Source organism: Eublepharis macularius, chromosome 12, assembly GCF_028583425.1.
Source record: "Eublepharis macularius isolate TG4126 chromosome 12, MPM_Emac_v1.0, whole genome shotgun sequence".
Taxonomy (NCBI): Eukaryota; Metazoa; Chordata; class Lepidosauria; order Squamata; family Eublepharidae; genus Eublepharis; species Eublepharis macularius.
Window position 1 is genome coordinate 26,679,306 of NC_072801.1, and position 12,071 is coordinate 26,691,376.

At 43.5% G+C, this 12,071-nt stretch overlaps 1 protein-coding gene across 2 annotated transcripts in view; it reads right to left on the reverse strand.

Annotated features, from left to right (window-relative positions):
- Positions 1–11,573, reverse strand: part of TOM1L2 (target of myb1 like 2 membrane trafficking protein) — a 42,138-nt gene extending 30,565 nt beyond the window's left edge. For both annotated transcript variants that reach the window (XM_054992720.1, XM_054992719.1), the window contains exons 1-2: positions 11,496–11,573; positions 975–1,059 (exon numbers count right to left, since the gene is read on the reverse strand). In XM_054992720.1, coding sequence (XP_054848695.1) covers positions 975–1,059; positions 11,496–11,547 — 137 coding nt within the window. In that variant the 5' untranslated portion in view covers positions 11,548–11,573. The remainder of the gene's footprint in view (positions 1–974; positions 1,060–11,495) is intronic.
- Between the last annotated feature and the right edge of the window lie 498 nt (positions 11,574–12,071).

Below are 12,071 nucleotides of genomic sequence, written 5' to 3' on the forward strand. Positions count from 1 at the left end.
TCCAACCCCTTCTTCCCAAAGCAAAGAGACAAAATCCTGGATTTCCTCTACTTTTGAAATGCTGAGAACAGATACAGTAAAATAGCCATGTTGGGGGAGGGGGAGAAGTGGAGGCAGGGAGCCCTCACAAAACAGAGCAACGGGAGTGCTTCTGAAGAGCTAGGAGGCATTACCTTTTGATCTGCAGGGAGCATCCATTTAGAACCAGCTGCCTCAATCATAGGAGAATGCTTAGATGGCGCATCCTAACATTCTGCAGAATCTCCTACTGTTTTGTGACTGGACCCAGCTCTCAGGGCAACCATTTTGTGATTCCATCCCCCCTCCCACTAACGGCTGCTACTTTATTGCGGTGCCCACTACCTGTTCTCAAACTTGTAAGAGTTCCCACAGAAGGATGGGGACCCCCTGTCCTAATGTTTGCAGGGCAGTTTACAACTCAAGCCAATATAACACACACACCTTGTATTATACCAGTTAAAACCCATCCTGTCACCACTGGCTGACAATTGCAAGCAAACGAAAGGATAAATCTCACCCTCAGAGCAGCATCTCTTACAACTTTCTAAAGCAAAACAAAAGCAAAAGCAAATAGGGGGGGGGGATCACCCCCATTATAACTTTACAAAACAGAAGACCATAAGGATGGAGGAAAGGGGAGGATGAAAACAGGAACTTTCCAGCAATAGCAGACCAACCTAGTCAATTAACAACAAACAAGTCAGTTTCAGCCCCAAATTCACACAGCTCATTCCACTCCACCAGAAACAAAGAAGATGTTTCCTGCTTTGGCATGGGATTGTGCATAATGCGCTGATGAGAAACTTGCGCAAGCTGAGCAAACCAAAATACTGTTTGATGCAGCTAGTACATTTGAAAGCCACAATATCCTCTGGACCACTGAGGTCTGGGAAGGCCCATCTGACATGGACATCAAAACTACATCACTTTACATCTGTTTTCATAATACATACCCTTCTTCGGTTTCATTGATGATATCACATATTTCCATGTTCAACGTCCAGTCTTCGCTCTGTAGGGAGCCATCTGTGGCCTTTTCTACAAAGCAAGGGGGGGTGGAGGTTTGTCAATTCACTCATAGATTAAAGTCTGATACCAAGCTAGTAAAGTGCCTGGCTGAATTTTGGAGAACAGGAATTGCATTCAGGTAACTCATAAAAAGGTCTTAGAGACTGGAAGAGAGTAGGTTTGGATTGGGTCCCCCCCCCTTTTTCTGCTGATGATATATCCTGAGTGACTGCCATATGTGGGCAGGGTGGCTACAGAGTCCATTTAAGCCAAACCTCTGTCAATTGCAAAGGCATCCACAGCAGTCAAATTGCAACTCTGGCAATGATTCCCATAGGCATGTGTCCATGAAAGCATTTATTCAAAAGTGTCCTTATGCAGCTTGTACAAAGACAATTCTGTGAGCAGGAGGAGGGTCCCTCTCCTGGCAAAACCTTCACCAGGTGTGAATGGATGGGTGGAGGAGATACCACCCATCCAGTCTATGGCCTTAAGGCAGGCTAGGGAATCATTTATCAGCTTTTCTCCTTGAAAACAGCAAATGTTGAGGATGCCCAGAACCCTTCTTTGTTGGCCAAACTTTTCTTCTTGGACTAACAAACAACTGGGGGTGGGGGGGGGGGAGAGACATCCTCGGACCTGGAAAATGCTGTTGTCAGAAAACAGCTAATACTACAAATGTGCCTTTATAGAATTTCACCAAAACACATGCCCCTACCTACCAGCCACTATGGTCATCTGCACGGACCCTGTTTTGGCTGTCTCTGCCATCTGAGGCTAGAAAAGTGGCAACCTGAGAAAAAATTTTATGGTTCCAAAATCCTGAATTCCCTCCTCAGAGTAGGGTTACCAGCCTCCAGGTGGGGCCTGGAGTTCTCCCAGAATCACAACTGATCTCCAGACTACAGGAAACAGCAGCTTCAAGGAAAGTGGTGGCGGGGGACTCTATGGCATCACATGCTTGTTGAGCTCCCCTCCCCTACCAAAGTATGTCTACATCTTTAAACAATAAAAGGCTGATATGCTCTTACAGGAAACTCACATAAAACTTGGGGATAAACAATAGATTATATGAGACTCGGTAAAATGTATTGTCAGATATTTATTTTTATTTATTTATATTTCAATTTATATACCGCCCATCCCCAGGGGCTCTGGGCGGTGAACAGTTAAAATCAATAAAAACAAGAACTAAAATCAATATACAAACAATAGAACAAATTAACAAAGTGCAGTGGTGGGGAGAACCCTCCCACACCCCAAAGGTGGGAGGCCGACATGGCACCGCCCCCTTCAATCACCGAACGCCTGGCAGAACAACTCTGTCTTACAGGCCCGGTGGAACGATAATATGTCCCGCTGGGCCCGGGTTTCCATTGACAGAGCGTTCCACCAGGCTGGGGCCAGGACTGAAAAGGCCCTGGCCCTGGTTGAAGCGAGGTGGGCTACATCTATATGGCTAAGCGTATAGAGGAACAGTTGTTGAACTTGACCAAAAAGATCATGGAAGTTTTTGCTCATCTTAGACAGAACTGGCATAGCCTCTCGGCTACACATGCCTAAAAGAAAATTTGTAAACCAAAAACAAAAGACTTGGAGAGGGGCAAGAAACAAAATAACTTCATTATATGGTCCTGTGTAGGTTAGAAGTTGTCTAACCCATATTGCTGAATTTAAAAAAAACCAAAACAAATACAAGTTCTTATCGTTCAGCTTACAACAACTTATTCACAATATTTCTTCAACCCTTCCCAAAACAATAGTTTGCGCACAAACATTAGCATGGATAAAAAATAATTCCCACATATTTACCAAATTGGATACATTCACTTCTCTTTGTAGTTAATTTTATCCATGTAAATGTGTCTTTAGATTTAGAAATCCATTCATTTATAGTAGGTTGAGGCTCTGTTTCCAATATTTTGCAGACACAATCCTTGTAAGTGCAAACAAATGAAGGAACACATTTCTTAAACCCTCTTGATGAATACTATGCAGTGAGGCCTAGGGGCAGGAGCCTCTGAGAATGGCAAAAATGTCCAACTTCACAGAAACAAAGTTATAGTTCAAAGATGAGGTGTACTGACTGAGGGCCAAAAGAAATCCATACATATGAGAAACTTGACATCACTTTTTAAAAATAGACTTGGTTACAATAAAAAGCAGCAAAGAATGAATGGGCAGTTTTTTATATATTTTAAGAACATATTTCAAGTATAGGTAACTTTGTGGGGTGTTTGAAGTTATAAGATAGTTAGTCAAGAATGGGCACACTTATCAAGTGGCATGGCTAGCTATTATGCGGGGATGATTTTAAAAACCTATTAATATGGGAAGCTGAATTGATTTGGAGCTTTGTCTCAGAAGAGGCTCCTTGCTTGTGACCTGCTTATCTTGGGGGTAAGATACTTTTATGGACTGATGAAATTGCTCTCCTATACTTATCTATGCAATAATAATGAATTGCTGGTTTAGTCAATATTAAAAAACGTAATAAATATTCTTTAATAAAAGGTCAAATTGGAAGCAGAGATTCTCTAATAGTATCACTTGAGCACTAGACCCACAATGAACCTTGCCAGAATTTTTATTTATTTATTTACGTTATTTTCAATCCACCTTTCTCACTGAGATTCAAGGTAGAATACACATTGTAAGTCAATATGACCAACAGCTGCGGCATTCAGTAAACAATACAATAAGACATGGATTGCAGAAATTTGAAAACAAGCATAAATCTGAATACAAAGATGAAAAACTGCTGAAATAAAACGTAATTAATTTGACATGACATGTTAAACTATGTGGAAACTACCCAGTAGAAGCATATCTACATCAACAGACAGTATTCAGTAGTACAATCTATAGTCCCTGTTCCTTTACCAAAGCATCTTTCTGAGCCATGGCCGTTTGCAGATGGCTTACCTGAAGCCGCTCCATGCCGCAATGTTGTGGATCATGCCGGGGAAAACACGAAATATCGCGTTTTCTCGCGCGAGTTTTGTGTGACGTCATGCAAAACTCGCGCGAGAAAACGCGATATTTCGCGTTTTCCCCGGCATGATCCACAACATTGCGGCATGGAGCAGCTCCAGGTAAACCATCTGGAAACGGCCCATTTGTTACATCACAGCCCTATTATCTGAGTAAAAAAGATTTCCAGAATAATTTAGTTTTGCATAGCTTGTGGAAAGCCAAGAGAGGAGGAGCTTTCCTGACCTCTTCAGGCAGGAAAGCTAAGGACTCCTTAAGTGCACACCTATCTCTGAATCAGGCCATCCAGAACAATATGCAGTGGTGGTTGTTGTGGATTTTCTGGGCTGTATAGCCGTGGTCTTGGCATTGTAGTTCCTGACGTTTCGCCAGCAGCTGTGGCTGGCATCTTCAGAGGTGGAGCACCAAAAGACAGAGATCTCTCAGTGTCAGATCTCTGTCTTTTGGTGCTACACCTCTGAAGATGCCAGCCACAGCTGCTGGCAAAATGTCAGGAACTACAATGCCAAGACCACAGCTATACAGCCCGGAAAATCCACAACAACCATCGTGCTCCGGCCGTGAAAGCCTTCGACAATATGCAGTGGGTTCCTCATGTCAATGATAAGGAATGGTGACTAGGGATCCCAGATCCTTGGGCGGAGGATCCCTTGCTTCCCCACTCCACCACTCATCTGACCAGCTGAGGGGAGAGAAACGGTCTCCTAGGTGTGCTCCTAGAGCAGCGTGACAATGTCACTCTTGGGAGTGACACCATTGTGCCCTCTCAGGAATGCTCCTGCATTTCACGCGTGCGTGAAGATGTCTAAAAAGGTGAGTGGCAGGTCCCTCCCAGCGGGAGTGGGGGACCTAGCAATCCTAGTGGCGACATAAATTATAACATCAATGTGCTAAGCATCTGTGAGAGCGATATGCTGAAAGATGAAGCTGGGTATTATAATCAAATAATCACAACAAAAATTGACCATTGTATGTATTTATATATATTTATATTAGTGAAAGAGAAGAGTTTTTTACAGGGTAAGCTGCTTTAGTTCTTCAGTGGGGAGAAACTAATAGTGCAATCTTAAACAGTTACTCTAGTCTAAGCGGGCTTAGACTCCGCTTAGGATTGCTTGTAAAGAAATGCTTGTTCTGCAGTTGTGCTAGGTCAAGTATTCCAGTGATCCACATAACTTCAGAAGCTTCCAGGAAATATCTGTGAACTTTTTCTGTGGAAATGCATATTCAATATACATGAAGGTATATGCTTTGTGGGGTGCATGCTACAAACCACTCGTTCATAATGACAATACAAATACATATCCAGTGAGTAACACCCCCCCCCACACACAAATCTGGAACAGACCAACCAAAAAAGAGGTAGGAAAAAAATTGTGTGATTCCATTCTATAATACGGACACCTCCAAACAGAATGGCTTATTTCAAGGAAATTCCTATTGTAGTGGAATTCAGAAACATTTCTAGCTATATGTTATTCTTTTGTAGTTTGCCTAGTAAGATGCTTAGCCCAAAAGTCCAGGGAAAAATAATAATGAACAAGCTAAGCAAAGAACAAATTCTCAGGCTGTGTTCAGACACCAGGACACATCATAGTTTATCAGCTATGGTTTGATTCAATGTTGGTTTAACTCTAAATGAAGGCTACCCAACAAACAGTGGTTTGCTAATGGTGTGCTAAATTGGGACTCTAAACCACCTTCTGAGATTAAATGGGAAACACAGGAGAGGGCCTTCTCGGTTTTGGCATCAAAACTTCCCAGAGATCCAGAGGAGTTAGCCATGATAGTCTTGTAGTAGCAAGTTAGTAAAGAGTCCAGCAGCATCTTTAAGACTAACCAACTTTACTGTAGCATAAGCTTTCAAGAACCACAGTTCTCTTCATCAGCTGCATCTGATGAAGAAAACTGTGGTTCTCGAAAGCTTATGCTATAGTAAAATTGGTTAGTCTTAAAGGTGCTATTAGACTCTTTACTAGTCTTCCCAGAGACACTTGTTTGCCTTTCATCTGTGGATGACGCCTTTTTTGTTTCATCTGCCATTCCTTCAGTGATCCCTCCTTCCTATTCTACATTTTAATTGCTGTTTGTATGTTTTTGTATGGGCATTTTAGCTTTGGTTTTAATTGTTTAATTGATGTGTTTTTGTTTGGTTTTAATAGATTTAAAGATGTGTTTTCATTTTTATATATATACTATTTATATATATATATATCCTACCCTGGTGGCTCTGATGATACCCGAAATGTAGGGCATAACTTCTGTAAATAAATAAAGGAAGGGTTCTGCACCCAAGCTTGTTAAATGTGGTTTGATCCTAACTCTGGATTGTCATGACATCAGAATGCAGAAATCCTGGTTTATTCAACTGAACTGCACCTCTCAGACTCCCACATACAGAGCTTGAAGAGCAGGGTGACAAGTTTTATAGTGCTGTTTCAGCCCTGATGCTTTCTTGAGATGCTTCTTCCCTCTCCTTTCTCTCCCCAAGAACCCCTTCCTGCTAGTGGTGCAATGACCAAGCAAGGCTACGTTTGCTTTTGCACAGGAAAAATGTAAAGGGCAGCAAACCAGCACAAAAAGGAGAAGGAAAGGGTGCTTCAAAATATTTATTTTGTTTCAGAGTTTAAAAGTTCAAGAATCCAGTGAAGCAGCTAGACAGGAAGAGCGACTGGAAGGGAGATGAATGATCTTTAGCCAAGAGTGAGGATGAACTGGTCTGGACCTCTCTCCCACTGCACATTCCTGCAGCCAACCAATTGGGCTGCATTTCGCAGGGATGCTTTGCCTGTGGGCTGGCAACACAAGACAGCTCAGCTGCAGGTGGGAGGGGAGACTGCTTGAAGGCAAACAGCCCACCAATTTGAGCTTTACAAACACATGGTGATTTGCTAGGTAGGCCTGGAAGACGAACCAGGGTTCGCCAACCAACTGCAGTTTCAACGAACCACAGTTCACCATGACATTCAAACACAGTATTAGTCATGCTTAACCAAGCAACTGTTAACCAATTTATCCTGCTCATGGGGGTTCCTATGATTTTACCCAGAAGGGTTACAAGTCCTGCATCCAGTTTTTCTTTTTTCATATGCATTTACTTATTTTATGTCTAACTATAACTGTCACATGCTGGATTTCATACAACAATCCCCTCCCTCTTTTGGTGGGGTAATCACTTGCTGCTTCCAAACTTGTGTTAGAACCATGCATGCTGCTACTATTAAATTCTTGTTCTGCTTTTAGCAGGTGAAGCTGAATTTTGATGGCCAGCAGAGTGTAGAGGTTAATGTGCAGAACTTTAGACCGGAAAGACCTGGGTTTAAATCCTGACTCAGCCCCAAAAGTTGCAGGGATATCTTCAGCTCTATTGCTAACTCTGAGGTTTGCCTACTTTACAGAGTTTTCATGAATATAAATGGGAGGAGGGAGTTTATGTCTGCCTTCCAGTGCTCCTTGGAGGAGGTGAACAATAAAAATGTGACTGAGAGATCAGTGAAATTAATGTACTGTCAGGATATTGATAAAAGGTCATGTTAATAACTATATGATAGCTATTTGAATAGCTTATTGGTTTTTATTCAACTCCGTATTTTTAACATAGACAACTGAGGAGTTGTGACTTTCAAAAAAAGTAAAATGCACTGGTGTTTCCTGAATGCTTCTCTAAAACAGTTTCTCAGGAAGAACGTTTACCTAAAGACATTGTGTGCTCCCAATTAAAATTTCATGTGAACTTGTGCTACTTCCTGGCAGAGAAAGCACAGTGCTGATGCATTAACAGCCCCACATTATCCCCGCCCCGCCCCCATCCTGCAATTATGGAAGGTCACCAAGCCTCCACTGCAGGCAACCAAGGCTCTGATCGAAGTAATATGCTTAAATAAAACTGTGGTCCAGATTTTGTGGCATCCAAAGAGAGAGACATCAATGAATATAGCAGCCAAATAATTGCATCTCTCAAGTTCAGCCAGGCACAGTCATGGAAACACTAGACAAGCAAAGCACTGTTAAGAGAGCCCAATTTCAGTTGAGCTCTTGTCCCAGGAAGAAACGCTTGGCATTTAGAAAGCAGGCAGCAACTTCCCCTCCTCTTTGTATGTTTATTATCTTTAGACCCTTACTATCTCTTTTATTGAAAAGTGTTGGTAAAAATATAGAAATGCAACCAACTTTCAAAATTTCTTTTCTCCAAAACAAGCTAAGGTGGGCAAGCAGAGATGTTGGGGTGGGATTGCGAGTGGGGAGAAGAGAAAGACTAATAAAATGTCAGATTCAGAGACAAGGAACTGATGCAACTTGGAGACTGATAAAATTAGGCAGGCATTTCTACCCCCTACGAGCACCCCAGGATGTGCCCCCAAATCCCCTACAACACACAGAAGTTCCTCAATAGTTCAAGTCACTGGGGAAGGTATTCCCTGAAGAACACTGCAAGGCGTTTTATATAAAACTGGAAACACTGCAGAGATTTATTTCAGCTTCCTACTCCTAAGTGGACAGGCTTTGGCACTTGCAACTTAGCACAGAGCACTCAATGAATTTTAACAGCCCTGCATTGTAAAACTTTCCACAAAATAGTGGGAATCTCTTATTTTAAAGAGATGGTGATGCTTATTCAAGGTCATAACTTTTTAAAAAATTAAACTGAAGCAAGAATGTAAACTCTGTCCTCGTTCTTTTCCATCTCCAGCTATCTAGTGAAAGTTTAACAGTAAGTCAAAGGTCATTTTAAACACCCAATGACAAAATGGATGGCCTTTTATATAGGTCGCTGCCCATAACACTGGCCATCTTATTGGAGGAGCTGAATTCCATCATAACAGTCTGCACTCACTCCCCTCCCCAAATAAAGCTTGGAAAAGAGGCACAACTCAGAATGCTTGTACTGCTGCCATTTCTGGACCAAGCAGACCCACAGTATGAACATGGCCAATTCTGTTCATTTTCACAATGGCGGCAAAACAAACACAAGACCAAACAGATTTTGCAAAATACAGAAGCTGTTGGAGATCCACAAACACACACATAAAAAGACAAACCTCCTTATTCCTTCAACCACACTGTTTCCCCCACCCCTGATTTGTAACAGGGTGCCTCACCCAGAGATTACAATCCAAGCAACACCGCTTAACCATTACCCCCAACTAACTTCAGGCTCCTCAGGAGAATACAAAAATCACATTAATGGATCAATCTAGAGGTCCACAGAGTCCAGCTTTCTGCTCCCAGCAGTGGTCAGCCAGAAAACCCCATGGACGCTCACAAGTTGGGCATGAGCTGTATTTATCCCCCATTATTTACTACCAGAGTTTGGTAAGCACCAGAGGACTGTATTTAACTATGGCGATTCCACTATAGCTAACAGTCTGATAGAAAATTCTAATCCCACCATGAATTTGGTGACTTCATTGTGCATCTTTTTTTAAGACACCAGCCTTTGCAACATTCAACAAAAAACCATTCTTCCTCTAAATTATGAACTCCACAAAGCATAATTATATAATTCCTTCCAACCCCAGAACATATTGCAAGACATTTTGAACTGGTCTTGGTGTTTTGAGACACAACTCTTATACAGCATGGACAACATTACAGGCTGCCATTTAGTCATCTGTTTTCCAAAACTGAAGGAAACCACAGCCCTTAGAACCTCCCTTCACTCCTCATCTCTAGGATTAGCTGAGGCGTGGAGGAAAGGAATGCCTTTATAGGAAATCCTTTTTGAAAGTATGCAGAGGCAAAAAGTGCACAAAGATTCCTTCAGGTGCCTCCCAGCACCCCCCTGCCCAGCACATTTAATTCCATATCAACATTAGAAGAACCAGCCTCTCCTTCTTTCCTCTGTTCTCCGCTCCCAGGGCTGCTCTGTTCCCAAGCAAACTTCTCTCTCCAAGCCAAGAATGGATCTCCTAAAGAACATAAGATGAGCCCTGCTGGATCACACAGCTCCCTTGGACAGCCAAACAAACAGGCTAGAGAGGCCAAGGCTTTTTCCTGATATTGCTTTCTAAATTCTGGGATTCAGTGATTTGCTGCCTCTGTATACAGAGGCCTTCTTTAGTAATCCTGGCTAGTTGCCATTGATGGATCCATCCTCCAAGGATCTGTCCAATCCCTTCTGAAAGACTTTGATGCTTGGAGCCATCTGGCAGGTAATCTCACAATTTAATTACTTGTTGATTAGTTATGGCCTATCCGCGTCAATGGGCACCCCTGATGCCTAGCATGAGAAAAGAAAAAGTTCTCTACTCTATTCCACCCATGCTTAAGTGTTATAAATCTGTTTGTCCAGCACATTTTAACCCTATTCTTTCTCCAAGAAGTTCAAGACAGAACATTATCCCATTTATCCATACAACAAACCTGTGAGGTAGGTCATTTTGGGAGTGAGTATGCATGATTAATGCAAACTCATCCAGTGAGATTTATGGCTGCGTAGGGATTTGACCTCATGTGTTCCACATCCTAGCCTGACACTTCACTCACTCAGACCAGGCTGACTCTCTGTTAAAGGTCCTGAATCGATTGTCCATCAACTTTATTTTAGAATTATCGGGGGGGGGGGATCAACTCTCTCCACATGCGCCACCTCATACACTTTTATAAGCCTCAATCATGTTCTCACCATTAGTCATTTTTTTCTTTAAGCAGAGAAGCCTCTTCAAGCACTCCTGATAGGAAAGGTAAATGACCCCAATTAATTGCCTGTGCTTTCCTTTATTTACTGAAATATTTATACTCCACTTTTCCCCAGTAGGGATGCAAACCAGCTTACAACATCATTTTTTCCTTCTCTGTTTTTTTTACCATTACAACAACAACCCTGTGAAGTAGAAGAGTCATTTAATGACAAGTTAAATTGTTTGCAAATTGTTTCAGCTCTGTATTGGATTTCTGCTTGTTTTTTTTCTTCAAATCTCTGCAATCCATACCCTATTGTATCGTTTATTGAGTGTCTCAGTTAGTGATCATATTGACGAATCTGCCTTGAGTCTCAGCAAGAAAAGCGGACTATAAATAACGTCAACAATAAATAAAAATAAGTAAGTCCCCCCTTAATCCTCACAACAACCCTGTGAGGTAGGCCAGAGTGAGACTGGCTGGCTGAAGGACACCCACCTTGGTGGGACACCCATCCACGGCAGTGTGGGGATTTGAATCTGAATGTTCCTCAGATCCTAGCCCAAGACTTTAACCACTAGGCACGCTGTCCTCTACCACCTCTCCCACCCCCACGAGCTACCATATGTTTTTTTTAGCAGGGTGACACACAGTGTTCCCTTCCAGAGACACCACAGGAGGGGTCGTGGTGTCGGAAAGGGGCCGGGGGCGGCTCACCCCTTCCTGGTGCGGGGAGGAGGGGGGAGAAGCGGCGCAGGCCAAAGCTCCCGCTCCTAACCGCGCCCCTCCCCCGCCGCCTCAGGCCTACTCTCCCTTCCCCTCCAAGCTGCCCCGTCCCACTCCCCACTCACCGAGGCTCTGCCCCACCGGGGTGCTGAAGGGATTCCCCAGCAGAAACTCCATCTTAGGATGACAACAAACGCGACCGGCCTCCGGACGCGCCCCGCCTCTCGCGGCCTCACCATGCCCCGCCCCCTCCAGTCCTGACGTCCGACAGAGCCAACCCAAGCCGGGGCTTCTCCAAGAGCCCGCCCCCCAGCGCTTGCGGCCGACTGGCGTCGACCATAACCGCACGGTTATTGGTGAAATTTTACGCCAATCACTGTCAGGCGGGCTGAAGGGAGGCCACGCCTACGGGACCGCTTTTGACGGGAGAACGCCTCTTCTTAAAATAAATGCTATTGGATAATAATCACAGATGGGCTCCTCTCTCCCCGTTGAGCGTTTCAAAAGAGAAGCCAATCAAGGTAGAGAATGGCTGTTTATGCGTCTCTCGATTGGCGACCGATCTTCATTCTGCACCGCCCCTTTTGACAAACGTGAGCCACGATTGGTGAGGGAGACAGGGCGTCCCGCATTACGTCCCTACGGAAGGGAGGGGGCGCTAATGTTTTGAGCACGTGACCACCCTTAGCAACGGCTTTCAC